This window comes from Podarcis muralis, chromosome 2, assembly GCF_964188315.1.
Source record: "Podarcis muralis chromosome 2, rPodMur119.hap1.1, whole genome shotgun sequence".
NCBI lineage: Eukaryota > Metazoa > Chordata > Lepidosauria > Squamata > Lacertidae > Podarcis > Podarcis muralis.
The window spans coordinates 105,947,581-105,963,465 of NC_135656.1; the positions used below are offsets into that span (position 1 = coordinate 105,947,581).

A 15,885-nucleotide genomic window follows, 5' to 3' on the forward strand; every position below is an offset into this window, starting at 1 on the left:
ATTTAATCAGATCTCTCCTCTTGTTGTGCGCTATGGAATCAAGATGTTGTGAAATTAAAATGAAAGGAAATGGAAAATAGTATTTAAAGTTTAAATTAAAAGAAAAGGGTTACCTTCTTACTGTTTCTTGTTAGGAAAACACATCATATGCACGGAGTAGGCTGTGAAGCCATGCGTTCAGCTACCAGAAAGTCAGAGCTTTCAGGAAGATGGCAACTTGGAAAAAGTGGGATATTGCTGAGATTACAAACAGGGTCGCTTGTATTTTGTTATGCTACAATCTCACTGTACAAACGCAGAATTTGGTATCGGACGCAGCACTTTGGCCTCCAGAGAATTTGCACTTAGAGCACAGGAGCATAGGATAGAAAGCTGCGATATACTGAACCAGATCTTTGGCCCATCTGGGCTCAATATTGTCCAGGGTTTCAGACAGGGGTCTGTCTCAGCCCTACCAGGAATTGAACCGGCAACCTTCTGCCTGCAGAGCAGTTGCTCTACCGCTGAGCTATGGCCTTGCCCCTTAAGGTTGTGGAAATAGATGAGCACATCTGTGTTATGTCCCCATTCTCAGTCCCCACTGCCATCGGTCAACATGGTCCCCGTGCTGGGAAACATCCCTGTAAAAAGCTGTTTCTGGGGAGAGCTGACAACACCAGCTAGATGGATGAATGTTCTGACTTCAAATGGATGTTCCAAGGAATGCCCTTCCACATTTAGTGAATGTGTGAGGCAGGATTGCACCTAGAAGCACCCAGCCCAGCATACCTGCTCTGAGTGGCCACATGTCCAGCACTGGAGCAGTACAGGAAATATATATATACAGTGGTACCTTGGTTGTCGAACTTAATCCATTCCGGGAGTCCATTCGATTCCCGGAACAGTTCGAAAACCAAGGCACGGCTTCCGATTGGCTGCAGGATTTTCCTGCGTTCAACCAGAAACCGCGTAAGCAGCACCAGACATTCAGCTTCCAAAAAACATTCGCAAACTGGAACACTCACTTCCGGGTTTGTGGCGTTCGGGAGCCAAAATGTCTGAGTGCCAAGGCGTTTGACAACCAAGGTACGACTGTATGACGTGTGGGTCTTCTTTGGTGACCGGACAGAGAATAAAGCCATGCAAAATTGGTCAATATATGCAAATGTGTACCGTTCCTAAGGTCACATTCCTCTCTTCCTGTCCTCAGATGCCGCTTCTCCTGGTGCTGAGCTTGCTGGCGCTGACGACACCGCTACCTGGCGACGGGGCGCTTCACCTGAATACTTCCGAAGGTAAGAACCTCTGTTCCCATTCCCGGCTTCCCCACATCTGCTCAAGGAGCTGCAATTCTGGCTGGCTGAATTCCCTGTGGGGTGCATATGAATGAACAGCTGAAGGCTGCTTCTTTCCAGACACTTCTCCCAGTTTGCATCACACATTAAACGTCTGCTCAAACAACCGTTTCTCGTTGTGTTCCTGTGTCTTTGACATTGTTAGCGTTTCTTATTATTTATTCAGCAGTTAAAATATTGCCGAGAAGCCTGCAGCCGAAGGATATCGAGCGGCGAGGCCCAAGTGTGTGTGCTGAACTTACCTCAGATCCCTCTTCTCTTTGACCTTTTTCTCAAGCCTTCTTTGTTTTCAACCAACCCTTTCCTTTTTCCCCCCCCATAAATTTTTTATTGAAGTTTCAAAAGTTTTTTATAACAACAAAACAGAACAATACAATAAAACAAACAAACAAAAGAATAAAAAACAAATTTAATTTCACCCCTTATTTTCTTGTAAGTTACTTCCTCGACTTCCTCGTACCTCCCCTTTCTGTATTCCAATTTCTAATTAAATATTCAGCAAATCCTTCCCTTGTTGTTCACTTAATTTTTGACCTTTCTTTTCTTTTTTACTTATCCATTACCGCTGCTAACCACATATTTTCTAACCCAACGTCTTTCTAACATTCATTAATTTTACAATATTTCTTTAAATATTCCTTAAATTTCTTCCAATCTTCTTCCGCTGTTTCTCTTCCCTGGTTTCGGATTCTGCCGGTCATCTCTGCCAATCCCATATAGTCTATCACCTTCATCTGCCATTCTTCCAACAACCAACCCTTTCCTCCAAGGACTCCTCCTGGTGTGAGGACCTCCCTGGACAAGTGGATCTTCCCCATCTTGCTTCTAGTACACCCTCAATCGGCAGACTTATCACTGCCGCCACCGCACCTGGTTGCAAACCACCACATTCTGAGAGGGGCTCATGTGAGCGCCGGCTATTTTGACATTCCCACAATGCCCACAGAGTTGCATTGCTCTGAGGCACTGTGGGAATGTCAAAATGGTGGGTTTCTGCCTGCCTGTGGCTGCCCCTCTGTAAATTTGAACTGAATGGTTGGGGCAGTAGCAGGTGGCTGGGCCCAGCTTAGATGCTGGACCCCCAGAACTCAATAAACACAAAAGATGTAACCGGCTGTACTTTTGAATAAATAAGGTATTGTATCAAATTGTAGATTTCAACGGAAGTCTCCTAAAGTTCAACAACAAAAAAAAGCAGAAGACCCATTGGATCAGTTCATTCTCTAGTCAGTTCATGAAGAAGGTCCATACATATATAAGTGTCTGTGAATGGATTCTGTGGAACTGTAACAACCCTTCTTGTGGATTATTGGACTCTGTGAACAGACAAGTGGAATAGACACTTATACATGTATGGACCTTGTGAATGAACTGTCTAGACTAGAGAATGAACTGAGTATGTTTCACGTAACCATAGGTTTTTGTTGTTGTTTTGGACCCGCAGAACTGCCTGACCATGTTGTGTATGCCCACTGGCCCTCCTTCCCTCAAATTCCTGCCTCTCAATCCATTGTCTGCTCTCTGTATATCCATTGTATCCTCCACCCCATAGTTTCCCTGCCTTTCTGGGACCTCTTTCTGGTCCTTAGTCTGCCCCTGTCCAAAGCTGTGTGGTTTAACACCAGCCAAAGCGACAACTCTCCCTTCCCTCAGAGAACCTGAGTTGCGAACATCCTAACTGCTTTGTTCCCTGAGCAGCTGGAATGTTCATGAAGGTTTCAGGCGGTCACGCCAGTAGTTGTCACAGTCATCCTTTGCCCCGCTTTACAGTTACTTAAACTATTATTTATTATTTTACTTTTATTTATTTGATTTGTATACCCTTATCCGTAGATCTCAGGGCACTTCACAACCTGAAATCAGAAACAGGCTACAGGAAACAGCTCGGTAACTATTTACGGTAAATAGAGGATAGTCCCCTGAGGTAAAATGGAGGACTGCCCTCCGTAAAGTAGGACACAGGACCACCCTCGCCACTTGTTGCCTCTGTTAGTTGTCATGAGCTGTGGCGTATTTGGCCTGGGGTTGTCGCTTGATTATATTTTGGATGGTGTTTTTGTGCTGTTTCCTCGTTTCAGCATGTGATGCTTTTATGATGGAAAGAGGGATCTTTGTTTGTGGTAAAAACCTGATGCGGAACATTCTTTTAGCCAGCATAAAAGAATATTTATCAGGACTGAGCTGTAAGCAAATGCATCCAGCATTGCAGCTGTTACGGCAGGGGTTGCTTCTCCTTTTTTGCCAAAGTTGTTGAGATTTCGCAAATAAGTTTTTGAGCTCTTTTTAATGGAATTTGCCCAAATCTACACTACCCGCATGGGCTGCCATACTTCCAGATTTTCACAGACATTTAAGTGATTTCCGTCCAGGCATTGTTTACTATGTCCTGGAAATTCAGGACGTAGGGCAACACCACTTGCCACCCACTCCTGAGACGGTATCAAGAAGAACGATGGATGTGCGTTATAGGACCAGGGAGAGTCCTGGGTTCAAATCCTCTCTCTCTCTCTCTCATGAACTTCACCACTGCCAATCTAGCAGTTTGAGAGCACACCAGTGCAGGTAGATAAATAGGTACCGTTGCAGCGGGAAGGTAAACAGCGTTTCCATGCGCTCTGGTTTCTGTCACGGTGTCCTGTTGCGCCGGAAGCAGTTTAGTCATGCTGGCCACATGATCCGGAAAGCTGTCTGTGCACAAACGCCGGCTCCCTCGGCCTGAAAAGCGAGATGAGCGCCACAACCCCATAGTTGCCTTTGACTGGACTTAACTGTCTAGTTGTCATTTACCTTTATCTAGTAAAATGTGGTAACTACTCTGAGCACTTTTAGGGAAGGATAAGGTAGAATTGTAATAAACATGGGAGTTTCTGACACAAGGGGGGGCAGTTCTGCTCTCCTCAAGAAAACTATATCCACAGAGAAAACAGAGCTAAGGGTAAAACACTCAAAAGGGGAGTTACAAACATGCCAAAAGTTATTTAATATTTTGGGTTGCCATATTTCAAAAGTGAAAATCTGGACACAAAAGTTGTTTAGTTTTGCCCAAAGCTGTTTAATGTTTCATAAGAAAGCATGCTATGGCTGGCATTTTTTTAAAGGTGTGTGTGTGTGTGTGTGTGTGTGTGTGTGTGAGAGAGAGAGAGAGAGAGAGAGAGAGAGAGAGAGAGAGAGAGAGAGAGATTTTCACCTCATCCTGTAGACACTGGTGTTTTAACCTTTCCCTCTGCTATTGGTTTTTCTAAAAAAAAACCATGGTGTGCATTCTAGTGATGCATTTAGCATCAAGTCTAGTGTGGCCCTTACAGTAAAACAGTATGGATTTTGTGGCTGAATAATTAGCTTAAAATGTTCTTTATTGGGAAGTTGGCTCTGCAGACTGGCTCTTTTATGAGGGAGGAAGTCTCCCAACAGCACGTCCATCAGCTAGTCAGGAAAGTACTGGCTGTGTGTACATTTAAGGATGTGCCAATTCCCCCCCTCCCCCCTTCCTGGCTTAGCTGGTTGCCAAAGATAGGGATCTGTTTTTCACCTGCTCTGGCATCTTTTCAAGTTCCTCTGCTTTCTCTCCCTTGTTTAGCTGAAAGCATGACCAAGTACAGTGGTACCTCAGGTTACGAACTTAATTCGTTCCGGAGGTCCGTTCTTAACCCAAAACCGTTCTTAACCTGAGATGCGCTTTCGCTAATGAGGTCTCCTGCTGCCGCCATGCCACCAGTACACGATTTCCATTCTCACCCTGAGGTAAAGTTCTCAACCTGAGGTACAGTGGTACCTCGGGTTACATACGCTTCAGGTTACAGACTCCGCTAACCCAGAAATAGTGCTTCAGGTTAAGAACTTTGCTTCAGGATGAGAACAGAAATTGTGCTCTGGTGGCGCGGCAGCAGCAGGAGGCCTCATTAGCTAAAGTGGTGCTTCAGGTTAAGAACAGTTTCAGGTTAAGTACGGACCTCCGGAAAGAATTAAGTACTTAACCCGAGGTACCACTGTACTGATTCCAGGTTAGCGGAGTTTGTAACCCGAAGCGTTTGTAACCTGAGGTACCACTGTAAACATAAATTAAACTGTTTGGGGAAGGAGAAAAACCCATTCAGATAGAGTGGGACCCCTACTTCCCACCCCACCCTAGATATTCCAGTATATATCCAGCTGTAACTGCTGCATGTTGCTGGCATCCGTCTGTCTCGGGAGATAATGGAGCAGTGCCCTTTTTGGGATGAGGTCAAGCTGTTGGAAGGTTGCAGCGCCTGCTGTGACTGTAGAGACCGTACACAAATCTGGGGCGGAGTCCCAAAGGCGGTTGGATGGTATCTTATATACCTCCTTCTAGCAACTCCTGCAGCCAAGCTGGTGCTGACTGCTGCATGCACACATACTGTATTTTTCCGTGTATAAGACGAGGTTTTTTTAGTATAAAAAATGCTAAAAATTGGGGGTTGTCTTATACACAGATAGTGCAGAAGTAGGACTGGCGATTGGTGGCTGCCGCAAGCTGGAGATTGTCAGCAATGTTTGGGCGGGTGATTGGTGGCTGTGGCAAGGCCTGCCGGCGATTGGCTGCTGTGGCAATTTTTTATTTTTTTAAAAGATATTTATTAAAGTTTTCAAAATGTTACAAAAAGAAAAAAGAAAAAGAGAAAATACAAAGTAAAAACAGTTAAAAACCATTCAATCTTTCCGTATCTTATCTTTCATTTGCTTGTTCCCCAGACCTCCTCACACCCTTTTTTGTATTCTAGTTCAACTAGTTGGTTCAGCAAATCCTTTCCCTCTTTGTTTTTATCCTAATCTTTAATCTTAATATATTATAACTTTAGATTGTCACTTGTTAACAATCCATTTTTACACATTCCTTTATGACATTACTGCTAAAAACCACTTAACTTCAATCCAACATCATTCTAACATTCATTAATTTTGCAGTATTTCTGTAGATAGTCTTTAAATTTCTTCCAATCTTCTTCCACCGACTCTTCTCCCTGGTCTCGGATTCTGCCGGTCATTTCTGCCAGTTCCATATAGTCCATCACCTTCATCTGCCATTCTTCCAGGGTGGGTAGATCTTGTGTCTTCCAATACTTTGCAATAAGTATTCTTGCTGCTGTTGTGGCATACATAAAGAAAGTTCTATCCTTCTTTGGCACCAATTGGCTGACTATGCCCAAGAGGAAGGCCTCTGGTTTCTTGAGGAAGGTATATTTAAATACCTTTTTCATTTCATTATATATCATCTCCCAGAAAGCCTTAATCCTTGGGCACGTCCACCAAAGGTGAAAGAATGTACCTTCAGTTTCTTTACATTTCCAACATTTATTATCGGGCAAATGATAGATTTTTGCAAGCTTGACTGGTGTCATGTACCACCTGTATATCATTTTCATAATATTCTCTCTTAAGGCATTACATGCCGTAAACTTCATACCTGTGGTCCATAACTGTTCCCAGGCAGCCATCATAATGTTATGTCCAACATCTTGTGCCCATTTAATCATAGCAGATTTCACCGTTTCATCCTGAGTATTGGCTGCTGTGGCAATTGGGCGGGCGATTGTCGGCTGGCAGCGAGCGGGCAGACAATTGGTGGCTTCATCGATGCGTGTGATGGGCAGCAGCAGTCAGGCGGGTGAGTGATTGTCAGCACCCCACTCCAAAAAAAGCTCAACCAAAGCTTAACAACTCTGGGCAATCTCCCCCCATTTCCTCAATTTGGAATCCCCCAAAATAGGGGTCGTCTTATACACGGGGGCATGTTATACACAGAAAAACACAGTACATTTGTAGCACACAGCTTCCCCCAAGAAATCCCGAAAACTGTAGTTTTTCCAGAGCTACCATTCCAAGTTCCTGTCACAAACTACAGTTCCCCAGATTCTTTAAATGAATGCTGTATACACAGCCTTAAATTAAGCTTTTTCGGATGGGGGAACGAGTCCTGGTCACGTATCTGCATATGAATTTCTATATCTTAAAACTCTGTTATTTCAGAGTTGGGAAAATTCATCAGATTGGGGTTTATTTTTAGCACTGGTAATCAATGGATGCGCCCCCCCCCCCAATGTCTGAGGCGCATGAAATCACAGCTTGGCAAGCCATACTTTAATTAAACAGGAACACTTAAAATGCTTAGAATATTGTTACAAATGCCCAGAGTCTGTCCTTCTTTCTGCCAAGCCGTGGCGAGAGCGCATGGAATCTGTGTCCCTTTTGTTTTTGTTTTTTTAAAGATATTTATTAAAGTTTCAAACAATAAAACAGACTTCACAAAACAGAATAAGAAAAAAGAAAAAACACCATACAAAAAACAGGAAAACACAGTGAAAAGCCCATCATAAAAAACAAAATAAAAAGACATAAAAAGACATAAAAAAGAAAAAAAAACAGTTTCTTAAATATTATTCTCATAATCCTCTTTCCAGACTCCCTCGCATCTCCCTTTTCTGTGTTCCCTTTTACAGAGTCTTATTCAGCAATACCTCACCTTCTTTCAAATCTTATTTCATATTATACATTTCAACTATTTATGCCTCCAGTTTTTCCCCATTTCTTCATTTTGTTTAAGTTTGACATAATATTATTCTGACTTCACCTTTGTTCTGTAAACCACTTTTACATACACCTTTCAACTTTGTCACTAATACCATATTATCTTTATATCCGGCATCATTCTAGCATTCATACAATTTGCAATGCTTTTGCAAGTAGTCTTTAAATTTCTTCCAGTCCTCTTCCACCAGCTCTTCTCCCAGGTCTCGGATTCTGCCAGTCATTTCTGCCAATTCCATGTAGTCTATCAGTTGCATCTGCCATTCTTCCAGAGTGGGCAAATCTTGTGTCTTCCAATGCTTTGCGATAAGTATTCTTGCTGCTGTTACTGCATAGATAAAGAAAGTTCTATCCTTCTTTAGCACCATTTGGCCAACAATCCCCAAAAGGAAGGCCTCTGGTTTCTTAGGGAAGGTATATTTAAATACCTTTTTCAATTCATTATAGATCATTTCCCAGGAAGCCTTAACCCTTGGGCACGTCCACCAAAGGTGAAAGAATGTTCCCTCAGTTTCTTTACATTTCCAACACTTATTATCTGGCAAATGATATATCTTTGCAAGCTTGACTGGGGTCATGTACCACCTATATATCATTTTCATAATGTTTTCTTTCAAGGCCGAAATCTGTGTCCCTTTTGAGAATAGAAGACACGGCGGAGACTGTCATGCTTTAAGAACTAGGGTTTATTCACCTATTTACACCCTTGGTCTGCTTGGAGGGGGTCCAGATCGTACAGCATGGCCCAGAGCATTGCAGGCAGTCCTTGCTTCCACCTCGCCAGGAGCGAACTTCCCTTTCTTCTTCCCAGAAGCCTCTCCCCCAGAGCAGTTGCCCTGGCAACCTTCCAAATCTCCAGCCTCTGGTCACACCTGGGACACTGAGTTGTTGCACTGAGTGGCTGGCACTCTATTGTAATATTAACAGCTCTCCTCTTCCCTTAGCCTGCCAGACTGTTTTGTGTAAGGCAGCCCAGGAATCCCCTTGCAGCTTATATTCTCCCTTCACATCACAAAGAACCCAAAATCCTAGCATTTATTGATTTCTAGGATTTTAGGGGGGGTCCCTCCTATAACAATATTGTTGGGGTTGTGGGTTTTGTCCACACCAGAGCATGATGTCTTCCGCCATCCAAGTGTTGCTTTTTATTTAAGATTTGCTTGTGCTACAGAACAAATAAACAGGGGGAAGTATTTGTCATCTCCACTTACAATTGATGGAGTCTTTTTCACAGGGTGTTGTTCTTCTTTCCTTCTGTTGTATAGTGTTAGTGGGGGGTGGTGGTTTGCGTCAGCACCACTGTGGGTAGGTCCTTTGTTTTTACATATACAGGTGTGGGTGTGTGGGTGTGTGGGTGTGGGTACGACATTGTGAGAGGGGGGGGAAATCCCACATTTGAAGGTGAAAGGTCCCGGACACAGCTGTGATGGGGAGAACCCTTACATATGTTTATTTTATTTTATTTATTTATTTTCATTTACAAAAGTGTTTGTACACCGTCCTCTCTCAAAACATCAGGGTGGCTTATGACAGCATAAAAACATGTAAAAGCAATACAAAGCAATCATGAAAATGGCTCGCTGCTCAAGGGGCATTTAAAACAGCTGCATAGGTCTGCTGGCATCATCATCATCATCATCACCATCATACAGTGGTACTTCGGGATGCAGACTGGATCCGTTCCGGAGCCCCATTCGCATCCTGAACAGAACGTAAGACATGACAGCGCGTCTGCGCATGCGCAGGTCGCGTTTCGCTGCTTGCGCACATGCGCGTGACGTCATTTTGACCACCTGCGCTTGCACAAGCGGGGAAACCCGGAAGTAACACGCTCCATTACTTCTGGGTCGCCACGGAGCGCAACCCAAAAGCGCTCAACCTGAACCAATGTGGCGGGTGGCGCTGTGGCTTAAACCACAGAGCCTAGGACTTGCCGATCAGAAGGTCGGTGGTTTGAATCCCCGCAACAGGGTGAGCTCCCGTTGTTCGGTCCCTGCCCACCTAGCAGTTCGAAAGCACGTCAAAGTGCAAGTAGATAAATAGGTACCGCTCCGGCGGGAAGGTAAATGGCGTTTCTGTGGGCTGCTCTGTTTCACCAGAAGCGGCTTAGTCATGCTGGCCACATGACCCAGAAGCTGTACACCAGCTTCCTCGGCCAATAAAGCGAGATGAGCGCTGCAACCCCAGAGTCGGCCACGGCTGGACCTAATGGTCAGGGGCCACTTTACCTTTACCTATGACTGTAATAATAATAATAATAATAATAATAATAATAATAATAATAATAGCTTTCAAGAGACGTTCGAAGAAAACGCCTGCCAAATCCCCGCCAGAAGACTGTTCCACAGCATGGACCTGGCACTGCTAAATGCCTGCCTTCTGGCTAAGGCTGGTCTGGCCTCTGTAACATCGGGGGTAACTCACAACGCTCCTCCAGTGATTAATGGAGGAACAGGTTGGTGCAAATCCACATATTGCTATGGCATGGACATGCACTCTGTCTGAACAGTCAGGCTGCATTTAAAGCACATGACTGTCCAGGAACCGTTGTCTACCGCTCAGAAAGCTACAGTTCCCAACACCCTTAACAAACTATAGCTCCCAGGACTCTCTGGAGGAAGCCACATGCTTTCAGCCACATGCTTTCAGTCTCCAGAGACTAATACCAATTCAGTTCTTCCAGATGCCTATGAGTTTGCAGCCAAAGCCGCACCACCCACAAACAAGAGAATGGCAGGAGCTGACTTGGGGTAACCCCGAGGTACATGGTCATATTTTAAAAAGGTTTAGCAAGAAAACCTAAAGCGGGGGAGCTCCCTCCGAAAACACAGCCCCATAATAACTTGGTGCTGTGGAATATTGAAAGATTGAGAGGAAATAAACCTGGCAACTGGACGGTGTGGAGGTGGGGGGGAATAAGAGTTGCTGGAACATTGCAGGCAGAGAAATGTAAATATAGAAAGGTTAGAAAGGGTTGTCTCATTACCGTTTTTGGATAGGTCATTTCCTGCTTCCTGCTGAGCAGCTCTTTTCTAAACATCCTCAGGGACAGAGCAAGAGAGCTGCCCATAGACATTAATGGAGAAATGAAACACTGTGATGCAGTTGGGGATGGGTACACTTCTGTCTGTCTGTGTACACACAGGCACACAGAAAAAAGAGCCGAAGGACAGGGAAACCGTCCAAAACAGGCTAATGAGGACTGAGCATGCTCAGTGGACATGGAATTCTGTCTGATGGTTGAGAAGGAACTTAAGAGACCTAGAAATGGTTGTATGGGGCAAGGGGGGAAGAGTTTTGCAGGGAAAGGAAGCTAAGGGGTATCCAACTAGTTTTGTATACAGTTTTGCAGTCTTCTTCTTCTCCTCCTTCTCCGATCACTTGTAAAATTGTCTTCCATGAGCAGGGTCTTCCATGAGCAGAGTCCATAAGTGAGTTGAGAATAAAGTACAGTGGTACCTTGGGTTACAGACGCTTCAGGTTACATACGCTTCAGGTTACAGACTCCGCTAACCCAGAAATAGTACCTTGGGTTAAGAACTTTGCTTCAGGATGAGAACAGAAATTGTGCGGCGGCAGCGGGAGGCCCCATTAGTGGGGTGTTTCAGGTTAAGAACAGTTTCAGGTTAAGAACCGACCTCCGGAACAAATTAAGTACATAATCAGAGGTACTGCTATAATTGCTTTGGAAGACGATAATCAGGCATCCGAACAACATGACCAGCCCAACAAAGTTGATGCTGAAGAATCATTGCTTCGACAGTGGTGATCTTTGCTTATTCCAGTACACTGGCATTTGTTTTCCTGTCTTCCCAAGAAATGTGTAAAAAAATTAGGAGACACCGTTGATGGAATATTTCAAGGAGTTGGAGATGCCGTTTATAAGTGGCACATGTTTCACAAGCATACAGTAAAGCTGGTAGAACAATAGCTGCAATAGGGGATGAAGACCCCTCAGCTCCTATGGTTCCTTGCTGTTGATTTCAAGGCGGGTGGGAAAGGCAGGTTTGTGGTTCTTCTGGAAAGAGCCCCCAGCAAAAAGGGGTCCATGGTGGGGATGCCTGTCCTTCCGAATGACAGGTATGTCACTGGTATTACAAATGAAAATCAGCATCCAAACCATTCACCTTGACTTTAAGCAGGAGCAAATGCAAGGACTCTGCTTCCCTGGAGACCCCTGCCCTAGTACGTGTCATCGGAGAGCTTTGAAATGTGAGGGTGCAGCCCAGCCCTGGCTCTTTTCATTTTCCCTGCGACTTAGAATTCAGTGGCCGCTCTCTCGCTCTCTCCTCAGATCCCAGTCGGAGGCCTATTTAGAATACTGATCGCTGAGCTGACCCATATAAGGGCCAGAACTCTGTCTGAATCGCTGGCCTTTTTCGGAGGCAAAGGCAGGAAGAGCTGATAGCAAAGGGAGGCGATTACCTCTGTGCGCGGCTCTGCTTTGTTATCTGGCAGAGCTCCTGTGATGTTTCAGCGCTTGCGCAGAAAGCGGAAATTCAGCGGGTGAAGCTGTTCCCGTGTCAGGTCACCTGTTGGATTCCTGACCGTCAGGTTGCTGTAGAATCAGCAGGCGGCCAGAATTAAAAAAACAAATGGTCCGGCCTGCTCTTGCACTTTTATCAGAGTTAAAACTTAAACTGCTGCGGATCAAAGGAATCGCTACAGGAGCCTGCACAAGAGCTGACAGCCTTATGGGAATCGCAGCAGAGTAAGGGCTGGCAAATGTTGGCCTTCAAAGGGGAGCCATGTCTAGGAACCTTAAGAAAGCAGGAGAAGGGCAGGCATTGAAGTAAAGGCCAATAGAAAAAAGACAGCCACGTAACTGAGAAATTGCACAAAACAAATGAAATACCGTGAAAATCCCTTTAACCTCAGCAGTAACATCCAGACCATGGGAGCGTCTCAGCCCTGTTCTTGAGTTTGTTGAATATCTGGAACAGCTTATCTTGTATTCCTTTCTTTGAATTTGTGCCATTTAGGTCTTTAAAGCTTTTTGTAAAAGCAGCACTAGAATTTTCACAGCTGAGTCCTCAACCCTTTATTACTGTGCTTTGCTTTCTTCAAGTTGGGCTTTGTTTAAAACTTGCCATTTAGGTTTTCAAACCTTTTTTGTAAATTCAGTATTAGAAACTGTACTTTTGAGTCCTCAATCCTTGATTACTGCACTTTGCTTTACCCAGGTTGAGCTAGGATTAGAATACTTCAGAATGACCCTTGGTCATTTAAAGTTTATGATTTTTCTATTTCCTTCTGAGGAAACTGAATAGTTCAGTGAAACGAGGTTTGTAGCCAGCATCCCGTTAAGGCTGTGTTCTGTCTTAGGTTTTGCTAATTTTTTCCTTAAGCTTTTTGATTTTTTTTATTTAGTTTATTTCCATAAGATAATATTTCTAGCCGATTAATTCTCGTTTCAGGGATTTTCACGGTATTTCATTTGTTTTGTACAATTGAAGTAGAGGCAGCAGGAACGTACATACTAGGGCTGTGCACCTATTCCAGCTGAATGCCAGATCCTGAGCTGAATCGGGCCAGCTGAGGTTGACCCAGGATTTGTCTGCAACCCAAGATTTGGCCAGAGTTGATTGAGGAGTGATCTGGAGCTGTCAAAGGAGGGGAGGCAGCCCAGCAGAGAGGAGCAGCAGCATGCAGGCTGCCTGGGTGTGTCTCCTCTTCCCTCCCAAATGTATATTTCATTACGTTTTTGAGCCCCAGTTAAAAGATTATGCAAGGCTCTAGATTTGGTTTGCGGCCGCTCCAAAGTGCTGAGTAAGGCTCTGAATTAGATTGGGGGGTGGGTGGGCCTGCACCGCTGTCATGGACTGGCTGGATGCAGAAAAAAGGTGTGGGAGGCAGCAGCTGGGGGACCCCTGGGGGGAGAAGGCTCAGAGCCAGGGGACTGGTGGTGGCACTACGATGGGTGGCCAGAGGGTAAAGAGGGAGCAGAATAGGAGGAGGAGGCATCGTAAGCTGAAGGGGCAACAGGGTTTAGTGAGCAGGAAGAAGCTGGGGCAGAGAGCAGTCCAGAAGCAGAGGCAGAAGCAGAGGCTGGAGAGGAGAAGGGTCATGTGATGGCCTGGGAATCGGATTTGGATGCTGAACCTGAGGAATCCCAGCCTGCACAGGATTCCCCGCCTCCAGAACCAGCTGAGCTGGGCTGGGGCATGAGCCTGAAGGGTCCTCACCTGTGCTGGATCCTCAGGTGCAGGCACCAGCTGAGTCTGCTCTGGCTCCTGAGGGGGTGGAGGACCCATTGCCTGCAGGTGCTCCACTCTCAGCCCCATCAGGGGAAGAGGAGGTTGCCTCTGGATCCAGTAACTCTCCAGCCTCTCCTGAGCTGCAGAGGCTCAGGGCAGAGAGGCGGAGGGAACTAAGTTCCTGCAGGAGGAGTGCTGGCCTCCAGGCCAGGAGAGGCGAGTCACCTGAGGATTGGGGCCTCCCTATGCCTTGGGGGAGATAAAAGCCATCCAGCCCCAGCCGCAAGTTGCAGGAGCAACATCATTGGTTGTCAGTTCCAGCCTGATCCCTGACCTGCTTCCCTGCTGGAGCTCCTGACCTCACCTGACACCCTGCCCTGCACCCAGCTTCAACTTCTGCGGACTGCCTTCATTTTGCACCATTGACCTCGGACTGGACTCAGACCTCACCTCTTGGTTAGCCCCCGGGACCAGCACAGGTCAAGAGGCTGTTGAAGAATCCAGGGAGTCTCCCCCTCCTGCTGTGACCAGCTCCCTTCTCCCCTGGTCTCCCAGAACACACAGAGAAATGAAGAGGGTGGAGCAAAGAGAGACCAAGCGAAGGAGTCTTAGGCTGCTGGGAAAGGAACCAGGGGAGGAGTCTTAGAGAGCGCAAGTGCCTCATTGGGGCAAGACCTACTGGGAAGGGTGGCTGAGACCGCTAGGACTGAGCTGTTCTGTTTATTTGAACAAAGAGCTCGCTTTCCTGACTTCGGGTGATTTACTGTATTGTTTCATTGCTGACTTCAGCTCCTGACAACAGCCCTAGTTCGCATAGAACTGCCTGCTCCCATAGGAACCTAGGATGCTGCCTTCTACGGATGAGTCAGACTACAGGTCCATCTACTTTAGCTCAGAATTGCTTGCACTGACTGGCAGGGGCTCTGCGGGGATTCAGGCAGGGAGTTCCTCCCAGGAGATGCTGGAGATTGAATCCAGTGTTGCTGTACCACTGAGCCATGGCTACACCCCTGTCCTAAAATCCACAGAGACCTTCCCCCAGGTGCTCCCTCAGTCTGAAGCGCAGGCAGTGGCTATGATGAAGGGGAACTTTTTAGCAGTGCTGCCTGCCCCACTTGTGGAACAGTTTCCCTAGAGCCTGGCACCGATGTTGTTATCAACACAAGGCAAATACGTCCTTGTTCTCCCGAGCTTTTTAATGCCTTCTGACATTTTAAGAACACCTTTTGAAGATAATTTTAGCACCGTGGAAAGACTGGGTTGAATATTAGCGCCCTCGGTCTTAACAGAAGTTTCTTGAGGTTTTTTTTTTCTATCTTAAAAAATACTCACCCTTAATGAAGTTGTTCAGCACGTTCAATCGATGAGGCTCTTGGATTATGGTCGTTGCTGCCTATCTCCCTTGGTTGATGTGGGATTTCTATATTGAATTTTCTTGCGGTGTTGTTATACCATGCTTTAAATTCTCTTTGAAAACTAATGGCTGTATGTTGCCTGGACAACATAATGTTATCCGAGTAGCATGGCCTCCACTACCAGTGGCAATACATGCCTCTGAATGCCCGTGGCTGCTTGCAAGCTTCGCATGAGTATCTGGCCAGCCACTGCAAGAACAGGATCCTAGACTAGATGGGCCGCTGGCCTGATCCAGCACACCCCTCTTACATTCCTATGGCCATGTGTCCTAATTTAGAGAAGACTGTCCTTGGTTTGAAGGGCCATCGCTGGTCCAAGTCCGGTTTCTTTGTTACATTGTTGGCATCTGTCTGTCTCGAGAGACAATGGAGTGTTCCTCCAAGGGTGAAGTCAAA

The 15,885-nt window shown here is 45.7% G+C and overlaps 1 protein-coding gene across 1 annotated transcript in view; it reads left to right on the forward strand.

The window, feature by feature from the left end:
- Nucleotides 1-15,885, forward strand: part of GABBR1 (gamma-aminobutyric acid type B receptor subunit 1) — a 167,482-nt gene that overhangs the window by 70,499 nt on the left and 81,098 nt on the right. The window contains 1 exon segment of the mRNA XM_028719950.2: nt 1,190-1,274. Coding sequence (XP_028575783.2) covers nt 1,190-1,274 — 85 coding nt within the window.